The 14,758-nt window shown below is 33.4% G+C and overlaps 1 protein-coding gene across 6 annotated transcripts in view; it reads left to right on the forward strand.

The window, feature by feature from the left end:
* NEK11 (NIMA related kinase 11) overlaps nucleotides 1-14,758 on the forward strand; it is a 203,233-nt gene that overhangs the window by 71,965 nt on the left and 116,510 nt on the right. For all 6 annotated transcript variants that reach the window (XM_033132582.1, XM_033132583.1, XM_033132584.1 and 3 more), the window contains exons 5-6: nucleotides 345-409; nucleotides 1,370-1,496. In XM_033132582.1, coding sequence (XP_032988473.1) covers nucleotides 345-409; nucleotides 1,370-1,496 — 192 coding nt within the window. The remainder of the gene's footprint in view (nucleotides 1-344; nucleotides 410-1,369; nucleotides 1,497-14,758) is intronic.

The raw sequence follows: 14,758 nt of genomic DNA on the forward strand, positions 1-14,758 counted from the left end.
ATATGTGAATTACTTCACATACACCCATATATATTACTATGTTCCCCCCAAAATAAGACCTAGCTGGACAATCAGCTCTAATGCATCTTTTGGAGCAAAAATTAATATAAGTAAAATTATATTATAGTAAAATAAGACCAGGTATAACATAATATAATATAATATAATATAATATAATATAATATAATATAATACCGGGTCTTATATTAATTTTTGCTCCAAAAGATGCATTAGAGCTGATTGGCTGGCTAGGTCTTATTTTCGGGGAAACATGGTATTTATATTATGGTTTAAAAATTTTACAGTTTGCATGAAATTGTATATCCTTTTTTGCCTTTTTGTAGGAGGATACTTCATCGGGACTTGAAATCAAAGAATGTATTTCTGAAAAATAATCAACTTAAAATTGGTAAGATTTTTTAAAGTATGTATTCCAGAATCATGAAAGAGTATATTCTAGATGTTATCGACATAGCAAGTTGAACTATATAGTGCCTAGAAGTGTTAGAGTAATCACTGGTTTATTTTAACTTCTCAAATTTTTGTTCTTATTTGGTTGGGGTCAATAAAACCAAATTATTTTGTTTCTGATTATCTGATATAAATTGAGGTATAAGACATTTGCTACATCCTTTGTAGATTCAACTAATATGGTTTCAGTTTCTACTCCATGGCATACACTTTGCAAGTGGTTAGACTTGTTTTGCTAGTCTGATAAATTACTACAGGTTTTCCCCCACTTAAGTGATTAGCAGTTATCACAGGTGATCAAAATGTTGATATAATGGCTTTGTTAACCTTTAGTTCTCCTTCAGAACTGTACCTCCACTCATAACAATTACTGGATTGTTTAATCTACATGCAAGATGTTCTTAGAGAGGGAAGACATAAAAGCACGCAACTAGGTAGGCAAGTAGAGAGAAGCTGGTGGATTCAAATTTCTATAGTCATGTTCCTGAAAAGCCTTTTATTTAAAATTTGTTCTTTATTGTAAATGAAGAACAAACTCTCCCCTCTCAGTTGAAATTGCAAGTCATTATATTCAGCCCTTCCAAAATCATTCTGTTTGTTGTTAGTCAGACTTGAAATTTTTTGTTTCAAGTTGCTGGTTCTTCACAATTCCAGAAATGAAAAGTTTTGGTTTACATAATTAGCTTAACTAGCTCATATTCTTCTTTCTCATATAAGGCTTATTTTTTTAAAGCTATTTACCAGTATTGCGTAATTTTAAATACATCATTTTTCTTCCCTTTAAAATGCTATGAATCCATTGCACGTTAGAATTGTCAAATTAGATACTTAGTTGTTAATTTTCAGGACTGATTTTCATTGTTTTAAAATATTCATAAAAATTAATTATTATTTCAAGGGGATTTTGGAGTGTCTCGACTCCTCCTGGGAACCTGTGATCTAGCCACCACTTTGATTGGAACTCCCCATTATATGAGTCCAGAGGCTCTGAAACACCAAGGCTACGACACAAAGTCGGACATCTGGTGAGTGGGCCATGGGCTAGTCCAGATGACTTATTGGTGAGTGGGCTAGTCCATTTGCTGCCCTGGAAGAATAATGCATTTGGTTTGAGGCTCATTTACTTACTACATCTACTCATTTTATTCTTTGAAATACGAGTCATTCTGTGACCAGAGTAAAAGAAGGTTTTTTGGATTTGAAACTTGATAGATTCCATTAAATGGATTTCAGAAAGTCTCTTTATTCATAAATAAATTGGTTGGTCGAGAGTTTTTCTTCTCGAATCACAAGGGAAGGTTTTTAATGTATCATAAACTGTAAATTTTGATAGGTTTCTGCTAGCCTACTAAATAAAGCATTTGTAATCCTAAACACTGTGTCTTATTTTATCTTAAGGTTAACATCCACCTGTGGGAGAACGTACAGCTACTCTTTATTTTTTTTCTTCTTGTTGCTTTTAAGAATTTTTAAAGATACTAGCTTTAAGATAAACTTAAATTTAAAAATTTCTGGGTTTTCAGTGATAGATGCATCTGAGATTTTTCAGTTTCTCTGAGCTCTTGTAAAGGAATTTCTTCTTCCTCGTCATGAAATCAGTTTAAATCTCAGTGCAGAAGCCATGTGGAAAATTGTATTCTATGGTGAGCAACAGATTCTATTAGGGGAAATTTTGTTTTCCTTTGAAGAGGAATCTTCCATAATTTGTGGCTTGTTAAATGTTGAAAGGGCAAACTAGCTGAGAGTTTGTTAATTACGTCAATAGTTATGTATGTAAATAACCTAAGTAATTCTGAGCTTTCAAAGATGAACCATGTGAAAGATTGTGCCTACTTCATTCTTCTCAAGAGGATAAAGAAGAAAGTTACGGAAAAAGTAAGCACAACAGAGGAGATGCCTTGGGATTCTCATTAGGGTCATTACTCTTGCTCTTGTTCTGGTGCCCAAATGGGAGAGAACACTGTCAGGATAAGGTCTGGCTGTGGCATATCCCCATCACCAGTGCCCTCTTGTGATTATTCATTTCTAGGTTCTTCATTGGGTTTTTTCATTGTTAGCTTGTTTTTGCCCTGGTGATCTTTTCCTACTCACATATCATCTTCCTCTGATAAGATGGTGGATTCAAATTTTTATAGTCATGTGATTCCTCTATCACAGCCTTCCTCTAGCCCATCCAAAACAAAACCAAAAAAGGATAGACAAAAACACAAAGGTATCTTCAGAAGAATGAGTTTCTTTACATTTTGTTTTATTGCGCATCTACTCTTTGCCGATGACTGTGTCAAGGCCTGAGGTAAAATATCAAAAGTGATCGGATTCCTACCCTGCAGAAGTTTTCTTGTTCTTATTTGAGTACCTTTCTCCAGATTGAGAAAAATCAGTCTTGGGTTTGGGATTGAATTTAAGTTACATACCTACATCTCTCTTCACACTTAAGTTTTAAAAATTATTACGGACATTTAAAAATAGATTTAAATATATAATTTCTTCATGATTTGAGATTACATTGTACTTCAAGATGATATTACATCATATCATTTGAATTAAGAGTAAATTAATTTATGAAGCCTTGGGAATTACATGTAGCAAGAAAGCTAGTTCTTTTTGACATGTATCTACATCTGCTTGCCAAATCAAATGTACGTCTCCTAGGAAACTTAGGCAACAGAATCCACAGAAAGAAGAGTAAAGCATAGTGTCTTTTTGTCTAAGTTGAATGTCTGCTTTTTAAAAAAATTGCTCCTAGTATTGCATGAAGAATGATAGGTTTTGGCTATAATGTTTTAGGCTTACAAAAATGATATCTAACTAAGGCAAAACTAACTTTATTTGACTAAGGCAAAACTTTAAAAAGCCAAAATCTCCCAAATATAAGAATGCAGAATTTTAATATATATTTTTTTGTAAGCATTAGGTCGGTCTCCTTGTGGAGATTATTAGCTATTCAGCAAATACAAGCTAAGGATTTACAGTTATCCTGACTCCAAATAACCACCTTATTTTGAATTTAGTAATTACCCTTGTTATATCTGAATTAAAACAAGCTTATTGGGTAATGAAATTTCTACTGCCAAATCTAAAGTGGAAAGAATAACAGAGAATGATTAATTATAGTGGCAGATACATAAGTGTGATGAGCAATATTTGGGAGACACTCTTAGAAAAATTAGATTGGATGGGGTTGAGAATTTTTTTCTGAATCTCAGTATGTAGTATCTGTTTACTGAGGAATATTTTCTTAGGATTAGAGACACTTGTGAATAATTGATAGGTGTTTTGCTCTAGCACTAATAGCTGTACATATTTATAATGCTTAAAGAAGAATTGCTATAATACTAATTATATTTTCATCCGTTAATGTTTGCCCATATGCAACCTTATCCTCCTTCTGCAATCTGTTAAATCTTTTGGGATTCATTTATTTATAGTAACCAAGTACAGGAAGTCTCTCTCTTAGAAGTGGGTTAGGTTACAAAAGTTGATAAACAGTTATTTGGAAAGTTAGGATAATTAGGTTCTCTGAGGACAATACTTTGAACATGGCTGGTTCATATAAACAACTAGTGAACACCCTCTTCTCCTAAAAAAAACTATAATATATGAGTTGGGGTTTTAGGCCAGCTCTTTAAATTGATTTAAACTATGAATAGTTAGAATTTATTATTTTGGTAGAGAAACGAATAAAAGACAATACTATTAGAATAATGGTACTGTAATTAAACAAAATACTTCATTGGTGGTCTTACATATCTTATTGTGTGAGATCAATTAGACGGCTTTTTGATCTTATGGCCCTGTGTTTTAGCTTTTTAAGTGGAGGGAATGGTAGTGGGAATAGTAGGTGCATTAGAGTGTACTACCGAGTTTCCCCGAAAATAAGACCTTGCCCGACAATCAGCTCTAATGTGTCTTTTGGAGCAAACATTAATATAAGACCCGGTCTTATTTTACTATAATATAAGATCAGGTCTAACGTAATATAATATAATACCAGGTCTTATATTAATTTTTGCTCCAAAAGATGTATTAGAACAGATGGTTCAGCTAGATCTTATTTTCGGGGAAACATGGTATGAAGCTCTCTTTATTCAGAGATCTGGTATTGGGAGAATGGCTTGGTACGTGACACTGGAGGAGAATAGTTCACACCCAGCGTTGGAGTCAGGCTTTAGTGATCTTGGGTGGAAATGTCAGACAAAGCTTAGCTACTGGTAGGAGAAAACAGAGAGGAAGCAACAGCTGCTTAGCCCGCTAGGAGTAGGACAATATCCTCGTAGGAGAGCATCCCCAGTGTAGACAAGGAAAGGGGTAGGAAGGAGAACAAGCTATTTCCTTTTTCAGCACATTTTTCCACTGAATCACCCACAGTAGAAGACTGAGAACAATTCTAGACTTTCCTTCTCTCCCACCTAATATTCAGTTGTTAACTGTATGTTATTAATTCTACTGCCTGGAAATCATTGCAACCAATTTTTTCTTCTCAACTTCCACTTTCATTGCCTTACCTTATGCCCTTATCATTTCTCTCCTGGAGTTCTTAAATATCTTTCCTTTTTCTCTAGCTCCCGACATTTAATCCATCATCCATAATGTAACCAGCACAAAATTTCTTACATAAGGAACTAATTATGTGACTGCTCAGCTCAAAATCCTGCCATTGCCAAGACAGTCAAGCCCAAACACCTTTGCATAGAAAGTATCCTCCCTTCTTTCCAGCTTGCCTCTCCTGTTACCAACTTTTCCACATGCACCAACTACACAGAACAAGCCTGTTTTTCGGGGAAGGATTTAGGAAAGAGAGAAATACGGACCAATTTGGCAGCAGTTCCTGTAGCTAATGTGGGACCTGCAAGTGGCTGGTCGTCAACAGTCCCATCGACTGACTCTTGGTGAAGGAAGCTCTGGAGCAAGAGAGCCCTTTTCTCTTACCTGCCCATGCTCTGAGCAGTTCTTCTGAGGGTTCAGAGACAACCTGTTGGACAGGGAGTGTGTGCATTTCTAGGGAGTAAACACTGGTGTCATTATTTTCATTCAACAGAAGCTGAAGTAGGAAAACATTTTGGTGAGGTGCGGTAGATTTGGGTATTAATATATTTTTCAGTGATTACCATGAAATGATTTATACAAACCAGGCAGATAATATTAGTCTGGCCTAGTCAATTGTTAAAAAGCTCATGATACAACCACAGCAACAGAACCAGGAATAGCTACTCTCTATGGAGTGCTTACTCTGTGATTGACAGTTAATGTGCTAAGTGCTTTATATACCTAAGTGTATTTGTTACTACAAAAAAATAAGCATACTATATACAATTTTGTAAACTTTTATTTCACTTAGCAAAACAAAACATTGCTGTGCATCAATAAAATGTATGTACATATCATGTAAATGTTTGCATAGTATTCTATACCTGTACACAATAATGTATTTAACCAAGACGTCAAGGTTTCCTTTAAAGATTTTCCCTTTGTCTTTGTCTTTGAGCAACTTTTCCCACAGTGTATCTGGGTGTAGATTTGCATTTATCATACTTGTCATTAGCTGAGTTTCTTGAACATGTAGATTAATGTATTTCATCAAATTTGGGAAGTTTTCAGCCATTACTTGAGTATTTTTTCTCCTCCTTTCTTTCTCTCCTATCTTTCTGATTCTCCCTTTATGTGTCTGTTGGTTTGCATCATGGTCTCCCACATTTCTCTCAGGCATTGTTCATTTTTCTTCATTTATTTTTCTCTCTCTTCTTCAGATTGCATAATATCTGTCAATCTATCTTCAAGTTCATTGATTTTTTTCTTCTGCTAGTTAAAATCTGCTGTTGAGCCCCTCTGGTGAATTTTTTGTTTCAGTTACTGTACTTTTCAATATATTATTCAATATTGCACTTTCCAGAATTTCTATTTGGTACTTTTTAAGAATTTCTATCTCTTTATTGATAGTCTCCCTTTGATGTGACATTTTTATCATATTTTATTTCTTTAAACATGGTTTCCTTTAGTTCTTTAAACATATTTGTAATGGCTACTTGGAAGTCTGTGTTAAATCTGACATCTGGGCCCTCTCAAGTAGTTTCTGTCGCCTGTTTTTTTCCCTGTGTATGGGTCATATTTTTCTATTTCTAGTTTTCTAGACATAATTGGTGAAAACTAGACATTTTAGATAATATATTGTGGCAACTCTGGTCACTTATTCTCTCACTTCCCTACCTCTCTGGGGCTTGTTGTTTGCTTATTTATTTATTTAGTTAACATGCCTGGCTATTCTAGTGAAATCTATTCTAGTGTGAAATCTCTGGTGTTGTTCCTCAGAGAGTATAGCCTTGGGCATGAGTCCAGTTAGCCTTTGGAGGACCGTGGTTTTAGCAGGTCTCTCTGACTGTGCCTCTCCCTGCTCTCAGTTAAACTGTCTCTGTCGGTATCAAACCCAGCTGTTGGCCTTCAATGAGTACTTTTTGGGTATTTTGAGGTTCTTCTGTTCTTGGGTCCTTCTGTCACTCCATTGATTCCCTCTCCTTCTTCTGACACAGATGCTGATACTGTGCAGGTCACGTGGTGATTGTGGTTTGTCTTTATTTGCTTGTATTTTGAGATTTGAGGTGACACCTTGTCATCTCATTTTGTTGAAAATGTTGGCCACAGTTTTCAGTTTTGCTATCCAGCTGCTCTGTCTATTTTATACAGGAATCCAAGGAAGATCCAGAAACTATGCCTCCAATGTGGCTGCCACTTTCCCCAAAATACTCAGAATCACCATTTTAACAACATCCCTACATGATTTGTATGCTATTAAAGATGGGGAAGAACTGATAGAGGTTCTGGGACATGATGGGCCCTTAATAAACAGTTGCTATATAATATTGTATCTTAAATATTAGTTCAACTAGTCCAATGTCTTTCATTATATTTAAGTGGAGTTTATGCTGATATTCAATTCCACCTAAGTAAAAACTTTTATTTAGGGTAACACATACTAAAGCAAAACCCACTACTTTTGTATTAACTTTCTATTACTCTCTATTTACTCAACTATTTGTTAAATTATGTGTACTCTTTTCTAGATGGATGTCAGGATATCCTCAATTACATCAAATAAAAATACGTATTTATCTAGAAGATCAATAAAGCTTTCCCAACCATGCATTGCTGTGGGGTAGAGTCATGCATCGCTGTGGGGTAGGTTTCTCTTTGCAGAGTCTGAGCAGAATTTAAAGGTTAAATTTAGTTACCTTGAGACAAGACAAAGTTTGAGTTACATTTGCAATTCATTATCAGTCTTTACTTTAGAAATCCTTTGGACAGTTCTGGCCGCCTTGGACAGATGGGCAGTTTATGAAGTGCAGGTATAATTTATTTCACATGTACCTGATCCCAGCCTTCGCTTTCACTGCTACATTGACTCCCTCTGGGATTTATTTGCTTACTTCACAGTTGGCTGTATTTTGGAAAAAGAAAAAAATGCAAATCATAGACTTCTAAGTAAATGTACATCTCGCTTGTTTTTTCAACTTGCCTCTGCAGCCCCCTTCCTCACTTGCATATTGCCAGATTTAAGATCTGGGAGTCAAATAAGAGAAAAATCTTCAAAAAAGGATGGAAGTGATGAGTTTGAGGTGATATAATTATTCCCATACAGAAATGTCTGGTTGGAAATTGAAGAAACTAAAAACCAAAGGTATATAGAATGAAAAGTATATGCAGCAAATAGATTTTAAAACTCTTAACAGGATAAGAAAAAATCTTTCACCCCAAGTGTCATGGTAGTTTCTGTAACCTAGTTGTCTCATAGTATTTCAGTTACTGGCATCCATTCCAGGCAGGTGCATGGGGCTCATAGCAGGTCTCTTTTCATAAGTTACTGTCTGATAAATGCCGTCTTCTCTATGTGCTCAAGTGCAAGGAACTAGCACTGCATCAAAATGAACTGGGTACGTGGAAAGCAGCATGCCTTCAGTGCAGCTGAGAGGATTTCCAAAAAGGAGAAAAGGGGGTTTCTCCTTTTAATTGATTACTGAAATAGCCTCTAATTGTTCCATAGTATGTTTAGCCATGTAATTTCACATCTTTTAAAAATAATCTTAATATAGTTGATCCTTGAATAACATGGGTTTGAATTGCACAGGTCCACTTATATGTGTATTTTTTCAATAAATACATATTTTCTCTTCCTTATGATTTTCTTAATAACATTTTCTTTTCTCTAGCTTACTTTATTTTAAGAATGCAATACATAATGCATATAACATACAAAATATGTGTCAATTGACTGTTCGTACGTTATCAGTAAACCTTCCAGTCAACAGCAGACTGATAGTAGTGAAGTTTTAGGGGAGTCAAAGTTATATGCTGATTTTTAACGAAGTGATGGTTGGCACCCCTAAACCCTAAGTTGTTCAAGGATCAACTATATATTCATCAACTATGGCTCGGGTAGAGTTATCTCTCCATAAAACTAGGGTTTGATGTCATGATCAACTCAACTATGCTTAATAGACCGCTAACCCCTTTTCCTGCCAAGCAACAGAAAAAACAAAAGCTAAACTTGCCTGCCTTCCTTTTCTTTTGCCACAGAGGGTCTCATTAACTGTATGCCCTATAATTGCCATTGTCTGATGCCTAGCATATCTGTCTCAGGCCCCAGGTATCCTTGAAGGTGGATTACAGTTCCAGATAGGACCTGAAGAAAGCTTGGGAAGTCAGCCCCTGCTTGAAAGGCTTCTGTCAGGGTTAGTCATGATTTCCAACTCAAGAGAGTCATTGTTGATCGGAAATGCTCTTATTGGTACAGTCTGGAGAGGCGAGATAACATAGTTTATATCCCGAGAGCTAGACAGCCTGTGTTGCAATCCCACCCCCTACTCAATATGGAACCTTGAACAATTTACCGAATCTTATGATTTCCTCATCTGAAAAAATGGGAATGATAACAGTTCCGCCTTCATTAGATTGTTACGAGGATGATTAAATGAGTTAAAATACCTGATGAACATAGAACAGTACCTGGCTTCTATAGGAAACACCATTAAAATTTTAGCTATCATTTTCTTTATCATGATAATTATGATTGTTACCATTTGTATTATTGGTGGAGACGATAGTCTGATCCCAAGACAGCTCAAAATGTCCTGGGTCAGAGATTGTTGCTCCCATCCAACCCTTTAGATCTATTCGGAGCCAGGAGAGATTTTCGGCTTTGTTCTGCTTCTGCCCAAGTCCTGAAGACTCTGAGCCCACGAGGCTGATTAAATCCTCAGAAGAGAGTGTGTGAGGGCTGAGCTACTGATAGCCCTTTACCCCTTTGAACCTGTGAGTTTCATTTCTTTTTTCAGTGTTCAAATTATATGTACATTAGGTTATATAGCAGGGTGTAGTCAATGTGAATTTTTTAGAAAACATTTTAAAAAACTATTGAATGAGAACTGATGCCCAAATCAAACAAGCTGTTCTAACATGGCACCTTTCTGGACAAATTACTTTCTCTTTCTGAGTTTTGGTTTCCTCATCGATACAATAAGAGTTTGGAATTAGCAAATGTTGATAGTCCCTTGTAGCTCTAATATTTTGTCAGTACAAGAAAACATTCTTGAAGTCGTAATTAGACTCTTTTTTGGGGAAAATAAGTAAGTATATCGGGCAGTTCATTGCACACAAATATTTCACACACATCCACACTGGTAAAAGCATTTGGTTCAATTTTATGATTATATTTTACTGGTAATCTATAGTGCCCCCTCTCTTTTTGTTTAAGAAAATTTTTTTATGCTATAACAGGTACTGACTTGGTATTATCTTTTTCATTTTAACCATTCTATTGAGTGTAGAGTGTTTCTGCACTGTGGTTTTAATTTGCATTTCTCTGATGACTAATAATGTTAAACATCTTCCCATAATTTGGGGCCATTTAGTGTCTCTTTAAGTCTTTTACCCATTTTTCTATTGGATTATCTCCTTTTTCTTATTGATTTGTGGCAGTTTTAATCAACTAATTAAATTTAATTAATTAATTAATTAATTAATTAATTATTTAAATTGTCTTCTCCCACTCTGTAGTTTCCTTTTTACTTTCCTAAGGGAGTCTTTTCATGAGTAGAAATTCATAATTTGAATGAAGTCCATTTTATCAGTCTGTAACTATATTGTTAGTGCTTTCTACATTTTGTTTAAGATGTCTTTGCTTAGCCCAAGATCAGGAAGATATTCTCCTGTTTTCTTTTAAAAGCTTTTATGAGTGTATTTTTCACAGTTAGATCTACCTATAATTGATTTTTATGCATGTTTATGTTGTCAGATAAGAGTCCACATACATTATTTTCCATTTGGAAATTCAACGGCCCAGCATAACTTGTTAAAAACATTATATTTTTTCTCCATTATACTACAGTATAACTTGTATTAATCAAGTGATTGAATATGTGTGGATCTATTTTTGAGCCCTCTGTTTTGTTCTGTTGGTCTGTTTTTTTTTTCTTTGCCAATATCACATTTTCATGAGTAATAATAACATTTTAATAAATCTTGCTATTTGGTTATAGACCTCCAAATTTGTTCTTCAGTGGCCTTGGCTACCCCAGTCTCTTCTGCATTTCTATACCAATTTTAGAATCAGCCTGCTAATTACCGCAAAAACATCTGCTAAGATTTTGATTGATATTGCACTGGGTCTATAGATCATTCTGGAAAAAAAATGACTTCTTTGTAGTACTGAATCTTCCCATGTATGAATGTGGATCTATCCTTCTCTACCCCCCTCCTTTTTTTTAGGTCTTCTTTAATTTCTCTTAGCAATGTGTTGTAGTTTACAGTGTAGGGTCTTGCACATCTCTCATTGGATTTATTCCTAAGTATTTGACATTGTGTGATGTTAATGTTAATGACACTTTAATTTTATTTTTTAAATATGTTTGTTGCAGGCTTATAGAAATGACCTTTTATGTCTACCATCATATTGAAATGCTTAATGACAGTTTAATGTCTTCTTTTCTATTCTTCATGTATATATTTTTAAACTTTTTCTGGCCTTATTGTTCTGGGTAGCACATACATTACAATATCCAATAGAAATAGTGATAGTAAGCATCCATATCTTGTTCTGAATCTCAAAATAAAACCATAAACTATCAATATTTCACCAGTAAGCATAATATTTACTGTATTTTTTATAGCTTTAAAAATCCAGTTAAGGAAGTTTCCTTCCATTCCCAGGGTGTAAGAGCTTTCTTCTTTTTAAAAACACAAATGAGTTTTGAATTTCATTAGATGCTTTTTCTCTGCATTTATTAAGATGATAGATTTTTTTTATTTTCTTCTATAGTGAAGTACATTCCATTGATTGATTTTCAAATATTAAGTCAACTCTGTATTCCTGAAATAAAATCTGCTTGGTCATGATATATTATCTTTTTAATATGTCATCATATTCTATTTTATTATGTGTATTTGGATTTTTTGAATCTATGTTCATAAAAAAAAATCTGCCTATGCTTTTCCTTTCCTGTAATATCCTCGTTATATTTTACTATCAAAATTATGCTAACTTTATAAAATGATGACATTTATTAATATTGGTGTTCTTTATTACTTAAATGTTTGGAAGAATTTGCCAGTAAAGCCATCTGGCCCTGGTGTTTTCCAAGTGATAAGCTTTTAAAATGTTTTTAAATTATTATTTTAAATAATTACTTACTTCTGTTTAATAAATAGAGGATTATTCAGATTTTCTATTCTTGTATCAATTTGGTAGGTTATATTTTGTAAGACTTTCATTTTACCCCATTTGCCAAATTTATTCGGGAAAAAATATGTTTATAATGTCATCTGAATACTTTCTAATACTTGTGGAGTCTAATACTTGTGCTATACACTTTTCCATTCCCATTATTGTTAATCTGCTGTGTTTTTTTCTTCTTGTTTTCTTGATCAGTCTTGCTAGAGGTTTATTAAGTTTATTAGTCTTTACTGATTTTATTTTTATTGTTTGTTTCTGTTTCATTAATTTCCACTTTTTTAATTTCTTTCTTTAATCTTTCCTGATTTGATTTGCTGTTCTTTTTTCTATCTTTTCAAGCTGACTTAAATAATAGATGTTTAAAGCCTTTTTCTTTGTGAATATATGCATTTAATACTTTTAATTTTGCCATAATAATTTATTTTAGCTGCATTCAATAAGTGTTGGTATTTTGTACCTTTATTAACATTCAGGTAACAATATTTTATAATTTCCGTTGGAATTTTTTATTTTACTAGGGATATTTAGATGTGTATTTTTAAATTTTCAAGTAGCTGGATTTTGTGGGTTTCTTTCTCTTTCTGTTATTAATGTCTAGCTTAATTTCACTGTGGTCATAGAATATGCTCTGGAGTTTTTAATCCTTGAACTCCGTTGAGACTTGTTTTATGACCCCGAGTATGGTCAATTTTGGAAAATGTTCCCATGTACCATTGAAAAGAATCTGAATTCTTTCATTATTGGGATCCATTTACATTAACTTGTCAATTATTCTGTTTTGGTCATTATGTTTAGATTTTCTCTATCCTTATTGATTTTTTTTGTCTGTCTGTTCTATCAGCTATTGAAAGAGGTACGTTAAAATCTTTCACTATTATTGTGAATTTATCTATTTTTTTCTATTAATTGTGTCAATTTTTGTTTCACACACACACACAAACTGTTATTGGGTTTTAGAATTATTATATGTTCTTAGTGGTTTGATTTCTTTATTATTTCACCATCTTAATCTTCGTAGTGGTTCTTGCCTTTAAGTCCTCTTTGTCTGATACTAGTATAGCTATACCAGTAATATTTTGATAAGTATTTGCATGGTATATCTCTTTCTATGAATTGCTGTATTATTATTTTATGGTTTGTTTCGTGAGCAGCATATAATTTTTTACCCAGCCTAAGAGTCTTTTTAATTGAAATATTGTCAATTTGTTTAATACAATTACTCTATTTTTATTTGTCATCTTATTATTTGCTTTCGATATATACCACTTGTTTTATGTTTCTTTTTCTCTCCTTTCTTGCTTTCTTTTGGTTTAAAATTTTATGTGATTTTTTTTCCCTCTAGTAACTTGTTATTCACTTGTCAGTTATACATTATTTTACTATTCTTTTGGTAATAACCCTAGCAATTTAAACATGCATCCTTGACTTATTATAGTTCAGTTTTACCACTTTTCCAATAATGGCAGAATCTTGAAATACTTTAAGTTAACTTACCCTCTTACATCTTTTGTATTATTTTTGTCATGAAATTTTATTCTACATAAATTTTAAACCCCACAATATATTTTAATATTGTTTTATACAGTTAATACTGACTTATACATAGTCACAGGATTATTCTTTATAGTGTTCATCATTCCTTCTTGAATTCTTTGTTTCTGTCTCAGATTTTTTTCCCATTAGAACATTTTTTAGTGCTGTCATGCTGGCAATGAATTCTCTCAGTTTTTGTTTGTCTGAAATGTCTTTATTTCACCTTTATTGAAGGAAAGTTTTTTGGTATAGAAATATAAATATATGCTACTATACAGCATACCATTTAATAGTCTTATAGATGAATGCAAAATTTATTGAGCTTCAAATAATGTTCATAATTTATAATGTTTATATTGACCTTGTTGTTGTACTCAATATCATGTGGTTTCTCCCAATCTCCATTCTTTGTAGCATTCTGTAATGGAAATAGCCCAGAATTTGGAAAGAAAAATACCTTATGAAATTGGGCAAGTCATTTAATTTTTCTGAGCCAGTTTCCTCATGTATAAAATGGAAAAAATTACATAATATTGACTCTGTTTCACTGTGAAGTTATGAGGCTCTGTTGAGATATAGATGAATGTGCTTTGTAATATATAAAGTACCAATCAGTTGGAAATTTTTAGTGTTATTATTTACTGGAGCAGAAACATTCTCGGTGTATATATCCAGAATTCTCTTACAAATATACGTTTTCATGAACACCCACAAAATAATTAAAATGCTAGTATTCCTGTTTGTATTTATTTATACATACCCTGCCTTTTATGAGAAAGTGGGCAGAGTTAAAAGTTACATAAAACACAACTTACATAAGGTCATTGTGAATTTATTTTGATATTTCAAGAAAGTAACATGAAAAGGAAAACCTGGCTGGGTACATAGTTCAAAATACCTATAAGATTTAAAGTAATCCATTATTCAGAAGTACAGTTCTTTCTTAGTACTAAGTTCAGGCAGAAATTTCCCCTTTAGTTTTCTAAATGACATACTTATTTAAAAGACTATTCTGCTGCTTTAGAAGTTACTGAT

This window comes from Rhinolophus ferrumequinum, chromosome 17 (genome assembly GCF_004115265.2).
Source record: "Rhinolophus ferrumequinum isolate MPI-CBG mRhiFer1 chromosome 17, mRhiFer1_v1.p, whole genome shotgun sequence".
NCBI lineage: Eukaryota > Metazoa > Chordata > Mammalia > Chiroptera > Rhinolophidae > Rhinolophus > Rhinolophus ferrumequinum.